The 24,588-nt window shown below is 42.6% G+C and overlaps 2 protein-coding genes across 2 annotated transcripts; one reads left to right on the forward strand and one right to left on the reverse strand.

Annotated features, from left to right (window-relative positions):
* The first annotated feature begins 3,406 nt into the window (after positions 1-3,406).
* Positions 3,407-20,935, forward strand: LOC310936313 (cyclic AMP-responsive element-binding protein 5-like). The gene is made up of 11 exons (XM_083900355.1): positions 3,407-3,439; positions 6,060-6,126; positions 6,928-7,021; positions 8,526-8,635; positions 9,676-9,938; positions 12,413-12,539; positions 12,830-12,901; positions 17,456-17,824; positions 18,715-18,975; positions 19,131-19,239; positions 20,035-20,935. The coding sequence occupies exons 2-11, from the start codon at positions 6,073-6,075 to the stop codon at positions 20,160-20,162; spliced, it is 1,587 nt and encodes a 528-aa protein (XP_083756481.1). The 5' UTR covers positions 3,407-3,439; positions 6,060-6,072; the 3' UTR covers positions 20,163-20,935.
* A 1,232-nt stretch (positions 20,936-22,167) lies between these two features.
* tril (TLR4 interactor with leucine-rich repeats) lies at positions 22,168-24,588 on the reverse strand (the record flags this gene model as incomplete). Its single annotated transcript, XM_083900354.1, has 1 exon — positions 22,168-24,588. One exon carries the CDS (start codon positions 24,586-24,588, stop codon positions 22,168-22,170), a length of 2,421 nt encoding a protein of 806 aa, XP_083756480.1.

The following is a 24,588-nucleotide window of genomic DNA, read 5'->3' on the forward strand; positions in this document are numbered from 1 at the left end:
AGTTATATATATTTACCTATCTTTATATTCATTTATTATATAGCTGTGATTAGTTTACCACACACATACATACACAGACATGCATTTGTACATTCATATGTTCATTTGCAGTGTACACACTGGGCCTTAAAATAAAATAATTTAATTTCATATATTTTGAGTTTGATACATTAAGTCAATTAGATAACTAGGACATTTTCTTTAACATCACATTTCCCTTAGATAAATATAGAAAGAACTGGACCATAACAAAGCAAGAAGCATCCACAAATGTGATGTATGGTTAAAGAAAGACTAGAAAATGACTTCATTTGATCCCTCAAAATAATCATCTCATCATAATTATCTATAACATTTTATGGAAGTGGAAATGACTGTGGATGATAATAAACTTAGAATATTTGCTCTATGGATGGTGCATCAACTTAATAAAATGTAAAATATGAGTCCCATTAAGACTTCCCAATTCATACACTGACGCGTCGTCTGCTATGTCACCTGTCAATCAAAGAAATACAGATCCAGAATAAGTATTATTATATTTAAATAAGCGTTTCTTCTGCATTGTCTTTTTGTTTTAATGGAATTAAACACTGTCGACCCATGCCACGCATATACTTCCAGAAAGGGCCTATATTTATGTGGGTATTTTAATGTTTGTGTCATTCAAAATAATGATCTGCCATCATTCAGAGTCAATTTCATATCAGAGCCGTAGAACTAAACGGGGGGTTTGTCATAGTTTAACTGCACATGTATTTATAAGCACAAACTCATTTTGAAAATGGCATAATGAATTGACAGCACAATATATTACATCCATAAGGTTTACTGATTACCCTATTATGGCCCAGTGGTGAAGAGGGAACTTTGTGATGTGTGTGTGTGTGTGTATCCCAGAGAGAGGAGAATGTCCTTAAATCACTGGGGTTGGCTGACCAGGGACGGCTGGCCTGTGTTGGGCCTGTTAATCAAGCGTTAAAATGGCCCCCGTCATAAACCAGTGGACACAGACTTCAGCAAACAACCTTAAGTCCTGGGAACACACTCGCTCTTCTTCTGACTGCCGCCTGTCACACAGGTAAAATTAAACACACACACACACACACACACATTCACTCAGACAAACAACATGACGTCACCAGGCTCTCACACATGTAGGCTACAGTATAGACATGTAGTGACTTCATTAACCTAGCACAGATGTTCTCTCTTATACACAAGCACAGAAACACACTCATTACACACACACACACACACACACGTGCGGTGTATCAGACCGGTGAGAGTGACGCAGTTCCAATGCCATTGCGTCAATGAGAAGTGCTTGCATGTGTTGTGAAATACAAGAGAGAAAGGGATGGATACAGAGAGAGAGAGAGAGAGTTTATGATGCATGACATCATCTGATCTGAGGTCTGTGGGTGGCGCGCAATGTTGCAGTTTGGGGTAGGTTTCAAACTCTGAATATGAGCCTCTATTTTCCTAGAAAACAAACTGCCTGGTCAGTGATGACCAGCACATAAACTCACATGTCGACCGGTGCGGACCAAACAAAGACAAAACAAACCATGTGAACACATGCAGCACCAGTGGTGGTGATGTGAAAGCGGAGTTGCATGTAAATTTAACTCCAAGCGTTACATAAGAGTATGACTCTAGCTCGTATACTTGGACGCCGTTTGAAGTATCTGTTTCCATTTAGTTTTTTTCGAGTCCGACGTTAGTGCCACATTACTATGCAATTCACGGATAGGAATAGTCAGAAACCACAATGTGTGCAGCCGAGCCAGAGAAGTGACGTAGCTGCAGTGAGCGTAATCCTACATGAGCTTTGAGGTCAGTCAGTTTGTTTGACCTTTAGCCTGAAACACCATTTTTTTTTTTACAAACAAGGTGACATCAAGCTCTGTAAAAGCTCCCACTCTGGCTGTTAAGATGCCAGATGGTAATGGCTGGTATAGCTGCTGAGTTATAGTGGTAGTTGTAATCTCAGTGGCATTGTCTGCTTCAGGGCACCAGCCAGAGACTTCCTGGCTGCCGTCATACACTTTTTAGTGTGAGTGCAGTCTTCGCGCACACACACACACCTACACACACACACGCACACACACACACTGTAAAACCTCCCATATCCTCACTGAAAACAAAACTCAGTGATTCACAACCATGCAGGGGGAGAGCTCAAAACACAGAGTGACATCATCACAACTTCCTGTTTCTCCTTGTTGCCTCGGCGACCAGGATTTGCATGCCTCACGCGATTGGTGGATGATGAGTCAGTCTGGTTCAGTCCCATGTTGTAGCTTAGCCGACCTAGGAGCAGCACAACAAAGCCGTATCCCCTCCGTTTCGGGCTCCAGCCTCGGGCCCCGGAGCGCCGGAAAAGCCTGACCAAACATGGCAGAGATACAGTATTAGCTCAGTGGAGATGTGAATGACCAGAGACCTGACATAACATGACCAAACTCCTCACAGTGGGCATGTCTTTGTTTTGGGGAACAGTAAACAGTAATCAATGCAATCTGACTGAAACATCTTTAAAGGTCAGATAGATAGATAGATAGATATATAGATAGATAGATAGATAGATAGATAGATAGATAGATAGATAGATAGATAGATAGATAGATAGATAGATAGATAGATAGATAGATAGATAGATAGATAGATAGATAGATAGATAGATAGATAGATAGATAGATGATAGTGTGAGAATATATGTTACACTAATATTTTAAGTGGTTTATCTTTAAATAACTTTTTTTTGTATAAAAATGTAAAAAAAAAACTTTCATACATTTGTGTATATATATATACACACACAAATATATTATACAAATGTATAAATTATTATTATTATTTATTTTTATTTTATTTTTAAATTGACCTGGATTACATATGTCCTTTTGTCGTCAGCAAAATAACAATACTGTATATTTGAATAAAATACAGTAGATATAATGGCATCATAACCACCAGGAAAGTTGTGAGGGGAAAAAGAAACCCTGGCAGCTGTTGATCATTTTGACGCATAAGCTCGATACAGACGCCGGGACGTCCCATTCGGACGGGGGGGGGGGGGGGGGGACGGGACGGGACTCATCCGCCCACCCGGTCTGACTGCCCCGTGTCCCGTCACGTTGCGGCTGCATGGTGCGTGTGTGTGTGTGTGTGAGGGAGAGAGAGAGACGGAGAGAGTTGGCTTCACTTGTCAGTTCGTGTCTGCCGTCCAGTCCCGTCCCCCTACCGGCCGGTGTCCTAACCCCGCCCCCCTCAATCCCTCTCTCCGTACGGGACCGCAATGATTTAGAAGTTCAGGAATCCCACGTGACGTCACCGGGAGGATGATGTAATGCTTCTGTAAATAGAACGTATTGTAATCTCGCTCCAGTCCAACGTGGTTCCTCTGTGGAGCGCCGCTTGTCCCGCTCTGCCGGTAGGTAAACCTTTAAAAAACCTTCGACACTTCATTCACAAAACTTTACACTCAGCAACCGGCACCAAAACACATTTCACATCTAATATCTCATATTTTTTTTAGTTTTTCTAACGGAAGTTAACGGGACAAGTTGTGTGTGTGTTTGTTTGTGGTGGTTCTTGTCCGGTGTATTTTGCTGTTGCCTCGCGGTCCCGGTGAAGTGTCCAGGCGGACGTCGTGTTGTGTGTTTTGGGGGGTGTGACAGCAGCGAGTCCGCTCACAGCTGTGGGCTCCGCGGCTCGTTTGTCAGCGGGACACCGGCTCGTGTTGTGGAGCTCTAATGTGGAGAATAATGTGAGCCCGAACCAACTTGTTGACCCAAACTTATGCATGAGGACCTTTTGACACATAGTAAGTGACGGTGGCGGCTTTATTTATTTATTTACAGTTTAAATTAAATGCTTTTGATATTGAATGTGATTCACGGGGGGGAGATTTTAAGTGTGTGTCATTCTTTATCTCGTTGCTGCGGTGGTTATATGAGTGTATATAGGGAGGCAGAGGCGGGAAACACACGCAGAAAAGTTTTCATTGTGAGTTAATCCGTCTTAATTTGGCATATTGTCCGGTCTGATGTTGGATTTATGCACAGTGGGTGACGTCATTGTGCTTCGAAGTGACAGGAGGGTTTTGCTGGAAATGTGCTGAGTCTGCTCTTCTTGTTCAAAATGAGGACACTGTCAACTTCCTCCAGCTGTCTTTGTTTATTTGTGAAATATTGGCATTGTTGCATATTAACAAGTACTTTATTTGTTTATTACTTGTTATTGTATTACATAGTGTTTTTGTTTTTTCTTAGCTTAGTTTATTTTATAACTGCTGAGCCATTGAATTCCCAACCAATGACAAACAAAGTTTTGAGATTCAATTGTATTATTGCAGGGAAACAACACACACTCTGGATTGTTGTTTTATTAAAAAGAAAACAAAACATAACATAAAGCAAAAGTATTTAAATGTGTTATTATTTGTTTGTGTGCGTGTTTGTTGAACTGATATTGTGACTTATCCAAACATCCACCTTTATCTGTGTATTAAATGTGGTGTTGTGAACACATTCTGCTGTGTAACACACACACACACACACACACGACCAATCATGATCACACACACACGCACACACATGCTCACGCACTTATGAAGTCACCTTGCCTGGGGTTGGAAAATGGGGGCTGAGGCAGGTTCAAACCTGTCAGGAGTAGGCCTTGAGCGCTGCCCTCCCTCTGACACCTCCCACCCTCATTCCTTCTCTCTCTCCCATTCATTGTGTCATCCTCCCTTCTTTCTCCCTCCATCTCCTCCTTCTCTCTCTCTCTCTCTCTCTCTCTCACACACACACACACACAGGTTTGCGCAGCAGCTATTCTTCCATTGATTTGGACAGCCAGAACAAATTCTTATCCTTAACCTACCACTTAATTCCTATCCCTAACCTTAACCTAATCATAGCTTTAAACCAGTTTCTCAGAAATGTAGTTCTGCCACATTAGGGAACATTGTTTGGTCTCCATGAGGACTACTGGTCCTGACAAGGTCAGTGTTTATGCCAGAGTAGGTCCTAAGTAGGTAACAAGTACACACACACACACACAAACATACACTTTCCATTTCTTATGGAAACATGTGCTTTTGGCCTCTTTTTCCACACATTTTTTTTTTCTTTAGCGCTCACTCTTTCCCATAACATCAGGACCCACTCACCCAGACCAGAAAGTTTCAAAGCATGTGTTTTGTACCTGTCTCCAACGCATATCTCAAAACCATCATCTCCAACCAAAAAAAAGACCCAAACACACTTCCTCCTCCGCCTCCTCCTTGTCCTCCTCACTGGAGTAGAGAGGATGAAAAGTTGCAGAGTGTTAACCCGATGACCTCGGGACTCATTTCTACAAAGTGTGTGGATCTTGTCTCCAGGTTAGAGTAATGCCTGAGGTCCTTTACTTTCCGTGGAAAAATAAAGGGTCAGCAGCAAAAACAAATCACTCATAATTACCCCCACATCGCTGATTTACTGCCTTTGCTGAAGAGCTGTTTGGGTCAAACCTGAGTTTGCGAGCTTGTATTGTTTTCTACCTTTTTGTGTTATATTTTTTATCCTGTTGTGACTGGATTTCTTAGTGTATATATGTCTGCACACAGGAAGTGATTTGTTTTATGTCAAGACAGAAGAAGCCAACAGAAACACTGTGCTAGTCAAGCGAGACAGTTTCTAGTATGGCCTCAGTCAAAAAGTTACACACTGCATCTTTAATACCCATGGAAAGTTAAGGTTACTGCTGTAAGACTTGCTCTGTGTTGCTCACATGTTGAATTATAAAGAGACAGAGAAAGCAGACACATAGACTTTGTGCGTACTATTGTATTTGTCGTAATAAAAGCGAGTTTACTGCTACTGTTACACTCCCACTGCTCTCAAAGGATGAAACATTCATCATCTGCTACGTCCTTTAGTCATTCCACTACAGGATGCAATACTCGGAGGATAAATAATACTCTAGAGTTGTCTCTTTCTGAATGAAACTATCGTACACTCACCTCCATCTGCACATTAACTGGTTACTGGTCTTTTGTTTTGTAGGTTTGTGGATGACATGAATGACAAACAGGACAGGCCTTATGTGTGCGGCGCTCCGGGCTGCTCTCAGGTAAGTTCAACACGATGTACGTCAGCTGTGTACAATAAGTGTGTGTAAGACTTTTACTTTTACACAGGCCGCCAAAATCTTCTTTCTCTCGAAGCCTAACCCAAAGTTTTACGACGCTACTACGTATATGACGTCATGATAAGAAGATCAAAAATCTCTATACTGTACGTGCATCGTTACATTCAGGAACTTTATTAATGCCCCCAGGGGACGAGCAGATTCACATAAATTAAGATTGGGGTTTATATTGTGTTGTATTTGATTATTTATGAGGACATAAGGAATGTGTTTTGGAGTAAAAAAAAAAAAGAAAAAGCTATTCATGTGCGCTGATTTCCTTTGGGTGGATGATTATGAAAAAATCTTTGTTGCACTAAGAAAATAGTTTATTGCAGATTTTATTTGCCTGGCATGGAAAAATCACATACTTATATAAACTTTAATTTTACAAACCAAATGATTGATTATTAACAGAATAATGAAAACATATATTTTAATGTTAAGATTTATTTCAAATGCTTCTATTCAGATCTTTCTCTTTGTTTAAAGAAGTGAACAAATGCCTATATAAATGTATATATTTTGTACAACCTTTAACCTTTTATATGTCAAATACATTTTTAAATGTGTGCATATTGTGCATAATTTGTGTGATTATGATCATGACAAAAAGAGTAGAAATAAAAACAAGATGGATTAATACAATGGATTATAAAAAAGGAAAGATGAGTCAGCAGAGAGCTCATTTAACTGATCGTCCACCACTCATGTCCTTCTCTCCCTCTGTCGCTGTCGCTGCAGCGCTTCCAGTTAGAGGAGCATCTGCTCATCCACAGACACAAGCATGAGATGACGCTCAAGTTCTCCTCCATCAAAGCAGACACGGCTTTCACAGGTGAGGCACAAACACACGCCGCCCCACCTGATCACACTTACTTATGTTTGTGTCAGTGTTTTGGATTTCTCCAACCCACTGGGGAAAATGTGGCTCTTAATTAGCAGCTTGACCCAGCCCCCCCCCCCCTTCTCCCCATAACCACAAATAATCCTCGTCTTTTGTTTTCCCGCTGCTCGGACGTGCAATGTGTCACTCGGTTGGGCTGTTGTCTGTTTGTTTATGTGTGTGTGTGTGTGTGTGTGAGTGTGGTGACCTATTTTCACGATCGGTGCCTGCTGGGAAAAATGATGTGGTTATGTTATACAGTATGAAATCAGATAAACTCAATTCAAGCCTTCCTTCCCCTCAGAGAGTCTGTGCTGTGAAACAGAGCCGCCCATGTTGCAACATGTACAGTACTCGGTCAGATTAGACCATGCGTTCTGATAGCGGAGACCCACTTTGATTTTAAAACATCGGGGAAGGTGTAAATTATTGACATCATGCAAAAGTGGGGGAAGCAGGAGAAAATCCCTGGGGAGGATTACAGGAATGATAACATCGACTTTGTTTCACCATTATGAAAACATTTGACTAATTACTGTCAGATTCACCCATTAAAATAAAGCTATAATACATATGTTCAGACAGTAACACAAAGTATGAAATCAATGTATTTGACATTTTACTGTCATTAATAAAATAAGAAAAGCAGAAAATGTTTCGAAAAATGACACTTTTTGGTGATTAATCAACATGTTTTTCTTTCTTTATTGCAGTTACATTCAAACTGTACATTTAAATGTTGCAGACTGCTCATCTTTCTTGCTTAATTTGTCCAACAAATAAATATAATCACTTTTTCTTTTGAAAAACTAAAGGAAAAAGCAATTGGTGCATTTTCTGATTAAGATAAAGGGGGAAAAAAACATAAATAATTACAAGTGCTTTGATTCCTTCAAATCATGAAGAATAAGTCACCTGAGACATTTTAAGATCAAACATATGATGAGTTTTAAGGTTGTAAAAGCATCTACAATAATAATAAATGATGCACGGTAAGTGTTTGATATGCATCTTTACTACTTGACTATTGGTGCTGTGTTTCTGCAGAATGTTCTTCAGAACACTGTCAGTAACCATAGAAACAGCTGTCTCTCTGTCTGTCCGCCTGGACATAAACATGAGCACGACATCTAACCCTCGCAGACTCTTCCTCTGCGTCTTCCTGGGTCCTGCAGCCTATCACACCTCTTGCAGGAAATTTCATGTCAAAACAAAGCGCCCCGGCTGACCTTTGACCCCTGCATGTTGAGACTGCTCACAGAAACAGAGGCTGATGTTATCACAGGCAGGGAGACAGAGAGGAGACTTGCTTCTTCTCTTGCAAAGTGCAACCCCGGGTGACAGTTCAGGAAGCAAATGGAGCTAAAAGAGGAGAAAATTACAGCAGTGTGCACATGCATGTCTTCTGACTGTTACTTAAACCCCATCTGTCCTTTTTTTTTCTGTGTGTTTCCAGACCAGACGCCGACACCGACGCGATTTCTGCAGAACTGTGAAGAGGTCGGTCTGTTCAAGGAGATAGAGGAGGAGTTTCTACAAGCTCAAGAAGAGGAGAAGAGCAAACAGGTAAATATTATATCTGTTGTTTATATAAAGAGTAAGAATTGAGATGGTGTTTGCTTCTGAGATACCAATAAAGTTTGACTCAAGATTTGTGATTTGGCTTGTTAATGATTTGAAAACACACATATATTGGACAATACCAGCTGTCAGTCAACTCCTATGTGTCCTGCTTTAGTCTGTTTTCACTTGTCAGGCTTCTATCAGGCTTGGGAGCAGGTTTTTCCCAAATGCAGACGAATTGGTAGTTTTATTAAATGAAAACCTAGCATCCAAAACTAGAAATCAAAGACTAAAAACAAAATAGAACAGGTAGACGACTAGAAGTCAAAAACTGAACACAGAACAAACTGAAGACTGGCGAACGAGGGACAAGGCACTGGTGGAGAACAGGGAGGCTAACACCAGCTGAGGAGAATGAGTAATTACATAGGGGGAGGGAAAATACAGGAAGCTGATTGGTTGAGGAGAAGACATAGGAGCAGTGGGTCAGGTGAGCATGAAAAGACTGAGGCAGACCACACACAGAGAGACAGGACAACAGGAAACCTATGGTTTAACCAAGTGTTTCTCAATCCTCAATGCCCTGTGTGTTTTAGATGTTTCTCTGCTCCAACACACTTGAATCAAATGGTCAGCTCATCAACAAGCTAAAGAGACAGTCGGTTGAATCAGGTGTGTTGGAGAAAGGAAAAATCTAAAACATGCAGGGCAGTGAGTCCCCTGGACCAGGACTGAGAACTACTGCTTTAACCTAAATTGGAAAGCTAAAATCAAGGTGGACCTGGCAAGTTTAAACACTTGAATGTGAGGGAAATTAAAGCAGTCAGCAAAGAAGCAAAGAAATACATGCCAAGTCATCACATTCTGCTCTGCAAATGCAACACACACTCACAGGCAGACGCACACACCAAAGAAATTGTATGCATGTACGTGTGTGTGCGCTCAAAAATAAGAAACACACACGCAGGCTGAATGTAGACATTACCCTCTGAGTTCCAAAAATGGTTCCAGCTGTGTGTCGCTCCGGCTTCTTCCCCCCGCAGACGCTTACCCATAATGGGCCGCCCTGTATGAACCAGCACCAGCTCAAACCCCAGCTTCAGCTGCAGCACCCACCCCAGCCTCCTCAGCACCCACATCCCCAGGCACCGCTGCACCACCCCCAAACCCATGTCCTGCAGCGCCCCCAGTGTCACGGCCCCACGCTGGGCCCCAGCTGCAGCCTGGCTGCCCAGCAAACACTGCCCTGCTCCTCCCAGTCTGGATCAGTCATCACCCAGGCTCCTTCCATGCTCACACACTCAGGGTGAGTACAAACACCAGTGTTTGCATGCATACCTTTGCAGACATCCAGACACACAAATCTCTGATCCTCTTCTCGTTCACACATCACATATTTCCTTTAAATGTTTCCTTCTCCCGCTCCCGTCTTCCTCTCCTTCACCCCGTCTGGCCCATCCCACTGTGAACGTATTATAACTCATTCTGTCTGGCACGGACTGGCATTTCACCCCCTCCACATAATTTATCACTGCCCTAATGAACTGAGGGAAAGAAGATGAAAAAAATATCAAGAAGCATCAGTTTACTGAGAGAGCAAATTAATAGCACAAGACATGGTGGACTGCTGATGGTGAAACACCCACTTAAACCCACTGATACCAACTACTACGACACCAAACAACCGCCACTATTATGTATATTTGAGACTCGGAGGCTCTGAGTGTCTGGCCAGTTTCCATGGCTCCCTGGTTATCACCCAGTTCAAGAGACAGATTAGAGGAGTTCCTGTCTTTCATCTGACGAGCTCCCGGCAGCTGCTTCCACTCTCCCTGACAGCTCAGGTTTGTTAAAGGGAGTGTAGACACTCAGCCATTTTGATGCAGGATTATAAACACTGTGGGTTTAGTGTGAATGGTCAAACCAGCACTTGTCATCAACAGTCAATAACGTGTGTGTAGTTCTATATAATTAGAATAATTGAAATGTAATCATTTAATACAATTAATCGCTAGGACATAATAGAGAACATAGGTATAATAAAATAGGAATTTTGCAATTTAAAATACTAATATAATAATAATAATAATATCTTAAAGCATCAGTGTTTATACTATGTTCAATGTGTTATTTTAATATGAAACCAACTTCTTTCAGCAATTAAACCATTTTAATTGCTGAAGTAGATAAATGCAATTCTGTCAGGTAAAGGAGGAAACTACACGTATCAAAGGGCTCCAGTCCGATCCAATCCAACTTTATTTATAAAGCACTTTAAAAACAACAGCAGCTGAAACAAAGTGCTGTACATCAGAGACAAATAAAATGAATAAAATATAAAATTGAGGGACCTAATAGACCTAAGAACAAACAATAAAACAATAAAATACTGTACAAAGTATAAAAACAACACAAATAAACAAGTCATACAATAAAACTATATAAAAAGATAAAAAACAACGTCTCATACATACTAGGGTTGAAAGCCAAAGAGTAAAGATGGGTTTTAAGATGTGTTTTAAAAGGACATGAAAGATTGTTCAACGTAGTCAGACGACTACATTGTCAGAAATTTAAATAACACCAGGAAGCCTCATATATTTAAATGATTATTCCTGTTGTTTGTTGATAAAGAAGGAATTTTGAACCATTACTAAGACTCTAACTCACCCATACTGCATAAAACACAAGCCTCTGTCACACCTCTGCGTTTGATTAAATGAGTCCAGTTACCAGAAGTAAGTAAGTGACATAATAAGGTCCAAACATCTGTCCAGGAACAGCTATAGAAGAGAGGGCTTCACTAAATCAGTACCATCTGAATCCAGACAGAACGTTAGTCAGTGAAACCAGCAACATTTTTGACTAAATGAACTGTGGACCGAGTGTCTGACAGTTTCCCCCCCTCCTCGTGTTTATCGCCAGTTTCCATGGCAACTTACTCTCTGAGAATCTGGCTGTTGGCCCGGTTAGAGCTGTTGTGGTTACATTAGGAAATGTTGTTTTGGTTTGTCTGTATTTTGTTGTATGTTAAAAAAAAACGGGCAGCATACCCCCAGATTCGGTGGTGACATCAGTGCTGATGACCTCAGCGTGGCCGCGTAGGCCTACGCTGTCTCACTGGCTGAGATCCAGAGCAGTTAGATCAGCACATGGCTCCCCGGGTCTCAACATTCCCCGCTGTGATGCTTTAGATTCTCTCCTCCCTCTCAAGCTGCCACTTCTTTTTTTTTCCACTCTTTTCATCATGTCATATTTTCCATTGTCATAGGTTCACCTCAGACCTCTGTTTTACGCCTCTTTACTCTCGCAGAATAAGAGTTTCTACTCTATTTTTATCCCGATTGACCAGATGTGGGTCATCCAGATTATTGAACTTTTCTTCCTGTGGTTTTTGTTACGTAGTTTCCGCTTTAATTATATCCACATTTTTGAATATTTGCCTGTGATAATGTACTAAAAAGTTTTTTTTACTTTTTTACTCCACCATTATCAAAATTGCTTGCCATTCTGATCACATGATCAGCTGTTACATTAATATCTCTACAGTTAAATATGACGAGGAGAAGAGGTTTGGCTCACTAAACCTTTAAAATAAGAAATTGGCTCCAGTAGATAATCCCTAATCCCTTCACTATCTCTCATCCATTCCTCATTAAAACACTGGCATTACTATATTACATATTAGTCTTATCTCATGCTCATCTGCTATCAAAATTTGCACCTGTTTCTAACCCTGTGAAACTGTCTGTCTGTCTCTCTGTGTGTGACTGACCACAGTCCAGTCCCGGGGCCTCTGTCCTCCCTCCTCCACATGCGGAACAGACACAGACAGCCGCTGCCAGCCTCCTTACCCGGCACCCTGCCAGATCCCGCCATGCAAGGAGCATCTGCTCAGCACATGACTGTAAGTATACTAAAGAGGACGACTACTAGGTCCCCTCAGAAGCACGCATGCAACGGTGATTTAAAGACGCTTTAGCAGCCAAAAAGTGGCCAGTCAGTGAAAAAAAATTCATGGCTGACAGAAAAAGTCACTTTGCTCTTGAGGATGAATTAATCAAAGGTGTCAGAGGATGTGGCCTTGAGAAGGAACTGTATCCTTGTCGGTTGTGTTGGTACTGATTCTCTTTCTTGTCACGGTTGACACAGGTTATTTTTGTGCTAATGTCCCTTTTTTTTATTATTATTATTCAGATGGAGAAGCAGATGTCCTGTCTAATGGGTTTACCAGGTCCTGGACACAACCCCTCCTGTTCCTCACCTCAGGTACTGACCACCACTGATACTTTCTCCCTCTTTCTTTATAAATACAGCGCTTCTCAAATATTGAGCTCTCAAAGTAACGCCATTGTCAACAACATTAAAATGCAGTGGTGCAAATAGGTCGAGCAAAGTCAGCTAAAGAGGGAGGCAGATTTATTCCTAATAAGATAATTTGCTCCCTCATCATCCTCACACGTACTTCACACACTGATATCGTGAAATTAAATAAAGATAGAGCAAGTGATGAGGTGACTCAAAATTCCTCAGAATCGCTGGTACATGTACCACAGTTTGAGAACCACGGGTAGTTGATGACATGAAATGTTATCACGTGTTTTGATAGTGGCTGGTTGAGGCACTATTAAAGGAACGCTGCACTCGCTTGATTTCTGGCCAACAAAGATAGATAAGTAGGTAAACAGGAAACAACGTAGCTGTGTCACTCTGTAACAAAACCATCATACATGCACCTCTATATATGGTATGGCATTTTTTTATGGTAAGATGGCAGAAAAAAGAAGCTTGCAAAAATATAATTCTAAGATTATAACGATTTTAACTCATATGTGTTTGATAGAACGGTACATCCATACAAATACTATTGTAAAAACAGTGAAACTGCATCTTTTACTGTCGTTTGTGGTCATGTAAAGGGCAGTATATCAGGTACATGGGGGAGGTGGGTTTAAAGTGTAAAAAGTTCAATATGAAAACAGTATAAGGAACCCCTTCCGTTCCTTATTTTCGTATCAGGAAGTTGGCAACCCTGTTTTCATCCATCTCTCTGCCTGAAAGCAAATGAACATATTATCTCAAATAGCTAATAGAAAAAGCCGCTGATTTATAGCTCTAAATGTAAGTATTTCTACATAATGTGGAGACATCAGAATATATTTGTTGGACAAAAGTCGATGAGATGGAAGTTTTAGAGAGAAGTGGATTAGATTGGATTAAATCCGCATTAGAATGAATTGAAACAGTAAGCCTTTGAGTTTAGGTGTTGTACTAATTTAACTTAATACACAGTCCACCTTGTTCTTAACTGCCTCTGCCTGTTTACATGAAATCCTTTGGGAAATGACTGCACAGTGGGGGGAAAAAAAACCTGCCACTCTAAAAAAGCAGTGTACAACCTGAGAGGGAGGGAGAGAGAAATAGTGGAAATAGTTTGTAGTAGTAGTTGAATGTGTATTTTGGGAATATAAATCAATGTTAAGAAAATCAGTGGTTGTTTCATAATACTGACAAACTTGGTCTATAGTTCTTGTATAACTTTAAACACGCTCACATTGAGCTTTCAACTTGGTCCTTTCTTATCAGGATAGACAGAAAACAGAGTTCTATACTCAAATCTTTAACTTTCTTTGTTGTTTTATTTTCCTGTGTCAACATGCTCTGAAATTTCTTACATTTCCTCTTTCTGGGTGCTTGTAGTATGGCTTGTTTAGTATACATTATGTGAGTTAATTGTCTCCTGGACATCATAGGAAATCACTGTGTCTAACATTCCTTGTCTATAAAGAATGACTCCAACCATACCCTATGTCTCGACCTTAGAATCTAATGATTTACATGATGTGCACTAGCTTTTCTGTCTCCATGATGTGACTGTGTAAACAGATTAGGTCCTCACACACATTCTTGTATTTGCTGCATACTAAGGACCGGATTGCTGACGAAGTGAGGACCAGCATTTCCACTTTATATATCAACACAATTACAAATATCTACTTCATGAATGACATCTATAACGAACTAACTGGGTGCAGTTTCATAAAATGTCTGCAGGTGGAGCCCCAGAGCAAAAAGTGTGTGAAACACCAGGTCTGGAAAACGGGTTTTTGTACCAAATTGAGGAGCTCTGTATAGCATCTTTATAACCTAAGGAAGTGATTTCAATGAAAACAAAGTGAGGACCGGCCAAAATGTCCTCACTTCATAAAAATGACCTCACTTTGTTGGTTAAAAACCCTCACTGGTCCTCAGTATGCCACAAGTACAAGAACACACACACACACACACACACACACACACACACACACACACATACATGCACACATAGGTTATGACTTCATGTGTGGGGCTTGTATATAGAGAGGGAAATGAAAAGTGGTTTCAGGTTTCACAGCCTCTCAGGTTGCAGGTTCAAATCTTAACCTCTCTTCATCTCTCACACACACACACACACACACACATTTGATTCTCTTCAGTCATTTTTTTCCCTGTAAAAAATAAATAAATAAACTACAGTAACAACAGTAACCGCGACACACTTCCACTGCCACAAAGTAAACACTTTACGCGCGGATTAGCGCATCACGTACACACTTTCATGTCTTCATTCACTCGTCCCTCCAGACAGAAATATCAGCGTGATGTGTCATCCAGGCCAAGGCGATCCATGATGTAATCACAGCCACAGTGTTAGGGTGTTTCTATGTAGTAAACAGAGAAGAAATACTTGTGCCCCGTCCTGTTCAGTGTGTGTGTGTGAGGCTGGCTGGCTGCTGGTGAAGCTGGCACAGACAACTCAATGACCTCATCTTTGGCAGTTGCTAAATGTGCCCTTTTTTTTCTTTTTTTTAAATCACTGAATGGTTTAATCACTGAATGGCTGTGAGAGAGCGAGAGAGAGAGAGAGAAAGTCAGCTCCTTCTCTTAAAGAAATATTGCATAACAGCGAGCAGATAGCAGTTTTGCCAGAGACGGACAAGTGGGGGGTGATGTCATGCTCCAAACATGACCTCTCCCTCTCCTCTGCTGAGCGTAGGAGAAAGGTGAGATGAGGTTTAATTTAGCTCTTACAGTCTGTTTAGTCAGATGATACGAGGGAATGATAAAGTGTGAAGGTATCAGGCTGCAGATGACTGCACTTATTGGAACACACACACTCCACTGTGTAGTAGATAAGGGAAGATGTTGTTGATGATGGTGGAATAAACGATATTGGAAGTTATTCAGCGAGGATCGACACTTTGAGGGTCGTGTTTTGAAGTTTGTAGATTGGGATCTTTAATCGGCTGCTGCTAATTTAGCTGGTTTCAGGTGTCGAACACACCCCACGCCACACCAGAGGGAGGCAAAGTGTTTCCGTCGAAGCTTTTCATGTCGTGCGTGAGCATTACTTGAACATAATAATGTTTTAAAATGGGATGTACAATGCTTAACACATCATAAAAACGAGAAAACAGATATATTAAAAGATTAAAACAGTTTTTTCTGTTGAGAAATGCAAGTAAATAACTATGATTTGACAAATTAAAGGCGCCATATGTAAGAATGTGGCCCAAAACGGTTACTACACTCAAATTCAAAATACCGAGGTCTTTTAGGTTTTATTTTCTCCGCCATTGTAGCTCAGACGTAACTGGAAACCCGTGGTTGCTCGGCAGCTGAGACTCTACTGACTGCAATGATCGGTAGACGGTGGTAGGTGGCGCCACATGCAAAAAAACATGATTTCAAAACATAAACATGATTTGCAGTCTGCAAAATATTTTTTTTAATATAAATATTTTGGCTGTACTGTTGTTGTAAGTGAGTTCAGTTTGTTATATGAACATTATTCCTGAGTCTTTGTGACATATTAGTAGGACTTTATGGCCAATTGCTTTAGATTTATTACATAATGCACCTTTAATCAATAAATGATCACATGCTTTACTATTTTTCTGTTTTTTTGTAACAGATAACAATAATAATCATCTTTTAGCATTAAAAATATAATTTCAGCTTAAGCGCTTCTACATACTGGTGTTTTAACCAATACAGAAACATAAAAACACGTTTTTGATAATTACCAATGCTGTTAATTTAGGGCAGCTGTGGCTTTTGGTGGTGGTCTAATAGATGTGTTAAGCACTGCACATACAGTGACAGTAACAGTCAGTATTTACATTAAATGCATTTCCTCGATTTGTCTTGTGTTTTAAAATAAAGATAATTTATTATGTGGCAGGTTCATGAGCTTAAACCAACAAAGTAATCTACTTAAAACCATTGTCATATGCAACAAATCTAATTTTAGATTATTATATATTTAATAAGCTCCAAATGATTTGCCTCGCTTCTCAATCGGCAACAAAAAAAATGCTCATCAACACCTGAAATATATCACCTTCTCCGAATGAGAGCACATCCTCCCTCCAAGCTGTGGGAGATTTCAGAATCACAATGAAAACATTAGGCAACTACAGCGGAAACATACGTGTGTGTGTGGGGTGTGTGTGTGTGTGTGTGTGTGTGTGTGTGTGTGTGTGTGTGTGTGTGTGTGTGTGTGTGTGTGTGTGTGTGTGTGTGTGTGTGTGTGGACATATTTCATATTTCTTCAGTGGAACTCAGTTAATTTTAGCATTCCAGGAGGGTTTGTGGGTTAATGAAAATATATGAGTCATCATGAAAATGTCACTTTAGTTTCATTATGAACAACTCACTCTGTCTCTGTCACTTATGACCTAAATAAAAAGATAAAAGTAAGTTTTGTTTTAGTGGCTGCAGGTGTTCAGTGTATTTATTCTACATAGATGTAGAAATAAAAGTCCCTTTTCTCTCACTCAGAGATCCAAACAGGCGCTGGGCCATCATTTCCCGCAGCACCACCCCACAATGGTTGCGGGCAACAACCCCGGTACATCCATGGGTCACATGATGGACATGATGTCGCAGTGCCACCAGGCGCCTCCACTACAACACCACCACCATCATCATCAGCATCCTCATCATCCACCGCCTCTTCCCTACCAACAGCGATGCCACGCACCCCCTCCTCCTCCTCCACCACCACCTCCTCCTCCTCCTCCACAGCACCTGGGAAGCTCGCACAGCCACCAGCTTCACCAGTCAGGGAATGTACCGCACGCTCAGGCTCACCAATCACCGCCTTCACACCTGCACCAGGCGTCACCTCCACTTTCTGCTCCAGAACAGGTATAGTGCTCTACATTTTGTCACGCACTCAGCAGCCACTGCTTTAGGTAGTGTGTGTACGTAAAGGATGGAAAGGATCTTTATTGCCATTAAATTACACAATTTAATGATAACTTTACCAAACATTCATGTTTTAATGGTGGGAGGAAAATCCCCAAGGAACTTCACACAGAAAGGAGCTGGACTGTGTAACTTCTGGGGATTTGTGTTGCTGTTGTTGTGTTTGGTCTTGGTGAATCGGCTCTGTCAAACAATACTATCAGACCTGACTGAGGGAGGGTTTTCTGCGTATACAGCGCTTTAACATCCGGGTTTTTTGAGCTGTGGAGTTAGCTTCTGAAACTTTTTGTAGGCTCATCTTTGTGTTTTCAGTCATACTTAAACCTGTATGCAACCATTTAATTTTACTAACTAATATGGAGTTTGCATGTTTTCCCCATGTGTGCGCTGGTTTTCTCCAGGTTCTCCAGTTTCCTCCCACAGTCCAAAAATATGCAGATTTGGAGATTAGGAAATTACACACCCTAAATTGACTTTGAGGTTTTAGTGTGAGTGTGGGATTGGATGGTTGTTTATCTCTATGTGGTCCTGTTATGGACTGGCTACTTGTCCAGGGTGTACTCACGTAATTGGCACCCACGTAAAAAGTTTAATACTGCAGTTTTAAATCACTTTTCTCGCCCATTCTGAGGCTTGGTTTGAACTTCAGCAGGTCGTCTTGACCATGTCTACATGCTTAAATGAACCCCATTGCTTCCATGTGATGGACTGATTACATAGTCACATAAATGCTTAGTTTAACAGCTGTACCTAAAGACATGACTCTATATGTACGACCCCATATTTCTGCAGTCAAGCACAACAAGACTAAGAGTTTTGTTTGTTTCCAGTTATCACCAGTCGCACAGCAGATGCAGCCTTCCCTTTCCCAGCATGCAATGCAAGGCAGCGGCTGCGGTGGGCCACGGGAAGGAGGAGGATGCAGCGGCCGTCGCAGGAGGACGGCAGAGCAGGACCCGGACGAGCGCCGGCAGAAGTTCTTGGAGCGCAATCGGGCCGCGGCCACCCGCTGTCGACAGAAGAGGAAGCTGTGGGTGTCGTCGCTGGAGAAGAAAGCCGAGGAGCTGACCCACACTAACTTGCAGCTACAGGTGGGAGGTGCTCCATGTACACACACACACACACACACACACACACACACACACACACACACACACACACACACACACACACACACACACACACACACACACACACACACACACACACTTCAAGGTTGCGTAATATTTCTCTGTGTGTTTCCCAGAACGAGGTGACGTCGCTGAGGTCGGAGGTGGGTCAGCTGAAGCAGATTCTGCTTACCCACAAGGACTGTCCTGTCACCGCCCGGCAGAGAGAGGCACAGGGGTACCCCAGTGAGTAAAACTCCACACCCTGAAACCCCCCCCCCCTTCCCCTCGCTAGAAATATCACCTGACGCCTGAAAGCAATCATCTCCATGCAAACCTGATGGTATAATATACCGAGGGAATCGCCCATGGTTACTTTGTTGCCTTGATATAACAAACCAACCTTCTGATACCAAACAGCACTTAAGAGCCAAAACTCAGCTTTTTACCACCATCAGTCCATTAATCCATGCCCTTTAATTCCTGCTGAGAACTAGGAGAAACCAGGAAGAAGCCATGCACTAACTCTACACCATTGTTCCGCCTTGATTTAGTGAAACAGAACAGTGTCAGTGTTTGAAAAACGCTGTTCTTGCACTGGCAGCTTCACCTTGTATTTAGTCGGTATGGAAAATGCAGACCGTGCCCATCTTGCACTCCAGTCAGAGGTAGAATCAGGTAAAAGACGACTTTAACTGAACCTGCGACTGACGTAAAATAATAGATTTTGAAAAAAAGAAATTTGCACTTTGTAGCTTTAACGGAAAGCAGCCTTAAATTTGAGCTCTGACGAACAAAGATTATTGCAATATTGGCATGTGTTATATTCCTATATTTTTATTGTTGTCTTTTTTTTATGTGAATGTTCAGTATTCCCTTGTAAAATAAAAGAGATATTTTCCTTAAATCGCAACTGTTTTCATTCATTTGTCGCTCACGCGAAAAAAAATAAAAAATCAAATACAAAGTGAGAGCGCACAGAGCGGACAGTCGTGCACACAGGATCAGTGACTTTGATTTGACAGCTGTCTCTGTGTCCAGCTGCAGGAGGAAGTCCCACTCCTGTCGGCCCCGGCTCTCACCTGCAGGCCATCCAACACAACAGCATCTCCACCTCCTCCACAGCCACAGGTGACACATGCCATGACCCCCAGCCCGCTGGACATTAGCCCTCATCATATAGAGGGGTGGGGGTGGCCGACTGAAATAATCTCACTTTTTACATTTTACATCGAACTGGATTAGGTGAATTTATGAATCCACGTGAACACTGAGGTATTATTCTCATCTTTTTGTCTGGTTGGAGACGACACCAGAGCCACACATGGGAGGGGCTCCCACATTTATTTCCATAACTGGTACAACAAATGTGCTTTAGCTGAAATCTTTGTGAAAAACTGTGATGGTTCATGGCAGTTCTGGCGTTCTGTGTTTGTTCAGAAAATGCCTCCATGTGTTCTGTCGTCGTATGTTTTCTGCCCTTAAGCCTGCCACCCACTGACTATGCACACACATATGCACACTATCAAAATAAGCAGTGTTTCATTTTGTTTTCTTCTTTTACTATGTTGTCTTGCACTAATTAAAAAAAGCCTATATATTAAGTAATATTAATTATCTATATGAATTAATATCTTTCAGTGAGCAGCTCAAAGCGCACATCTTATGCCTTCTCTCTAAAGCCAGAGTCAGTTTGTCAAAACTGTGTATTTTTCTACATGTGACTAACACTTGAGATTTAAAATTACACCATTGTTTTCTTGGGAAGCTTTTTTTCTTTATTTTTACATATATATGTTATATTTAACACAACATGCCCTTAAAATGCAAAATAACTCCCAAGCTGCACTTGTCATGTCAAGATCTCAAGATGCCCTGACAGTTTAATTTAATGTACACTTAATTCAGACTCTTTTTTTTGTATGTTTAAAGATGTTGACAATCGCTGTAAATGTAATGCTAAAATTAAAAAAAGCACTTATTCTGGTATTTTCTTGTGAGTCGGAGTTGCTGCTTTTGTCTGTGTGAAATAATCAGTGTGTTTCTATTGTGGTCTACTCTGCCATCTAGTGACTGGTTTTATTAGGTGGTGGGTGACCAGGATAACCGGAGTGGCCAACAAAGTCCTCATTTCCTGACTAACGTTTGGCCTATATTATTATACCTCAGCCTTTAACACACACAGGAGCATTTGAAAGTGGATATTTTGCCATTTATATATGAATCACGAGTAAATGAAAGTGTCCCAAAGCTGTAATTTATCTACACAAGTCATAAATAAGCAAAGGATATTATGAGACGTTTGGCTTCAACCCACCCTTGATTATGTGAACATTCGCTGTGTGCACATATTTGTATAAGCATGCATGTGTGATTGTGTAGTGTGATTTGAGAGTGGGAGGCACTCCACCCTGTCTTTCTCAAACAAAAGGGACTGCATAATTGTTGCCAGATCTCATCTTGACACGTATACAAAAGCAGGGATGCACACACACACACACACTCTGACTAACATGCTATCCCTCACACATGTTTTTAGGCTATTTGATACCATATGCAGGATTTCTCCTAAATTGTTCCATCTTTTTAAAGAAAAGACAGGAAGAATGGTTCACCAGCTGCAAATGAACAACATTACGGCAGTAACTCATCCACAAACGCTCAAATGACAGGTCGATCACATTGTTGGGGATTTTACTCTTCTTCATGTAATGCAAAAATCATACAAAGTTCCATATAAAACACGATAGATATGACACCAAAAAAAGTGATTTTTCCCTGCCAACCAGCAGCCATCATTACAAGCTGTACAATTTCAAGACAATAATATAATGTCTGTTAACTCAGTATTAGCACCATAGTTGAAATCAGTGGTCCATGACTCATGCACACACACACACACACCCTTGCACTGCAAACCAATCACACGTACAGAGACACTCACAGGTGCAAGGAAATGAAAAGAAGCAAAAGCAGGAAGTCAGAGGGATTGGACTTCCTCTGGTGTCTGAAGAGGCCCTGATGACCTGAGCTGCTCTGTGGTAACTATGGACAAAAAAACAAACCAACAAAAGTGCCAAGGTAAGATTGTTGAAATGTTCAAATCCACAACGATTTAAGTGTGAGCACAGAGCACAGGCCACTGTTTTTAGTTTGACAGTTTTTCCAGTTTTTTTAGTCAGCGAATCTTTGCATGTCACTGTCTCTGCGAGCTGTGCTGTCCAGGAAGCGGTCGCAGGGGAACTCGATGAGATCCCCCTCCTCCAGTGGTGCGAGTCGTGCCGGGCGACTGCTCTGGTAGCTGGTGAAGTCGGTGGACACAGACGCGGAGGCCATGGCGGGCCGGAATGGCCGCCTGGTGGAGTACATGTGGCGCACGTGCACCGCCGACTTCCTCCTCTGCAGCTTCTTCTTCACGAGCCGCACCAGCCACACGCCGCCGATGACGAGCAGCAGCACGGCGTTGCCGGCCAGCGTTGCTACCGTGACGAGCTGGAGGTCAGAGGTCAGCGTGCCGCCGCGACCAGTGACCGCCTCGGGCAGAGTGACCAGTCCTGCGCAGTGATCGCGCGGGGCCACTTGGCAGACAGATCCCGCGACGACGCCTTCCACGCAGACGATGTAGGTCAAACCTGAGCTGAGTTCTCGCAGGGTCACGGAGTGAGCCGCGCCGTGAGCGTAAACGTAACGGGGGAAACGATCTGGAGCGCCAAAGCGGTCAAAGAGAATCCGATAGTGGACTTCAACCAGACCCAGGCCGGGTCCTGATGTGTAGGGGTGATGATCCCTCGTGGTCCAGTAGACCGTGACCGTACTGGACGTCACGTGATTCACTGAGACGTTAGTGATAAAATGGCGGTTAAACACACACGGGTCTGCGATTAGAGGCGGAGTCTCCTTCTGATCTGACCTGAGAAGATCGAACTTCTCTCCTGAAGCCTCAGAGGTTGTGGTGACCACTGTGGTGTTTCTGTCACCTGGTGTGGAAACGGCTGGCGGTGCGTCTGTTCTGGAAACGACATTTGACCTGCGTCTCCCTTTGCCACGTTTCCCAGCAGCCTCTGCAGCAGGTCGTGACCTTGGACTGAGTGCTTTCATTCTGTCCAGTGAGGAAGATGGTTCTGTCCCCTCTGGACCTCCCTGATCTCCCTGGATTCCCACACCTTCCTGTCCCTCTCCTTTCCACTTCGCGGCCTCTTTGTTCACCATCACCTCATCCCTGTTTCCTTCTTCTTCTACCTGGCCCTCTCCACCTCTCTCCTCCTGCTCCACTGCGTCTGTCATCCCCTGCACCTTTTCCAGAACCCCCCCTCCGCGGCTCTCCTCAGGCCCGGTTTGGCTCCTGCACAGGTGGGTCCAGTTTCCGAGCGGCTGCAGCTGGGAGCTGTTCACGTAGTCCAGATACTTCCCTCTCAGAGGTGCAGGGTGATGACACTGCACAAAAACAGTCAACAATTTGCCCTGAGAGTGTGCCGCAGTCATCCATCTCTTCAGCTCCTCCAGGCGACAGTCGCAAGTCCAGTTGTTGCCATGGAGATCCAGGTCATAAAGCATGTTATTGAGGGCAAAAATGTCACCAGACAGACTGGTAAGGACATTATTCTTAAGCTTCAACACTTTCAGATGTTTGAGTCGAGAAAAGGCCAAAGACTCCAGAGTGGAAATCTGGTTGCGGCTGAAGTCGAGCTCCTCGATGTTCTCCAGAGGGTCGAGAAGACCAGCGGGGATTTCCTGCAGCGCGTTGCCGTCAATCAGAAGCTCTTTGAGACTCGACAGCCCCGTCAGAGCTCTGCTGTCCAGGCTAGAAATCCTGTTGTTGCTCAGAGACAGTTTGGACAGCTTCTTCAGGTTCTGGAAGACGTGGTTTCCGATGTATTGGATTTCATTCTCACACAGGAGCAATGTTGTGAGAGCTTTGAGTTGGGAAAAAGTGAAGACATTGCGTATGGCCGACTGCTTGTTGCGGGCCAGGTTGAGGAAACGCAGGTTGGAGAGTTTGGAGAAGGCGTTTCTGTGAATGTGATGGAGTTTGTTGGACTCCAGGTGGAGATAATGCAGACTGCTCAAACTTGTAAAAACAGAGTCCTGCAAAACTTCTATTGAGTTGCCATCAAGGCGCAATTTAACAAGATTATCCAAGTTGATGAAAAGCTCAGGAGTGATTTTCCTAATGTCATTGTTATTTCCATAGAGAATAGTCAGCTTCTTCAGTGGCTGTAGAGTGCCAGCAGGGACACTTGACAAAAGATTGTGTCCCAAATACAACTCCTCTAGTTTGGAGAGCTTCTCAAACACCTTGGGGTGAACAGTTTGTATTTGATTGTACTGCAGATTTAACCTCACGAGGTCACTGTACCGTGCGAAGTCGAAGGCGGTGAGGTTGGTCATGAAGTTCCCCGCGAGGCTGAAGATCAGCACCTCCTCGGGCGCTCCCGCGGGTTTGGGCACAGCGCGCAGCCCGCGGTTGGCGCACATGAGGTGCTGCGGCTGCTGACAGTCGCATCGCTCCGGACAGACGCTCGTCGCCGCGGGGGAACACAGGAACCCATGGAGCGAGAGCAGGAGAAAGCAAACGCCTGCCAGTGAAGTATCCAT

Source organism: Microchirus variegatus, assembly GCF_963457635.1.
Source record: "Microchirus variegatus genome assembly, chromosome: 13".
Classification (NCBI taxonomy): Eukaryota; Metazoa; Chordata; class Actinopteri; order Pleuronectiformes; family Soleidae; genus Microchirus; species Microchirus variegatus.

Excerpts from the sequence above, each read along its gene's own strand:
- LOC310936313 (XM_083900355.1), top strand. The coding sequence starts at position 6,073 with ATGAATGACAAACAGGACAGGCCTTATGTGTGCGGCGCTCCGGGCTGC. Across the intron at positions 9,939-12,412 it reads TCCATGCTCACACACTCAGG|TCCAGTCCCGGGGCCTCTGT; the intron begins GTGAGTACAAAC and ends GACTGACCACAG. Across the intron at positions 17,825-18,714 it reads CACTTTCTGCTCCAGAACAG|TTATCACCAGTCGCACAGCA; the intron begins GTATAGTGCTCT and ends GTTTGTTTCCAG.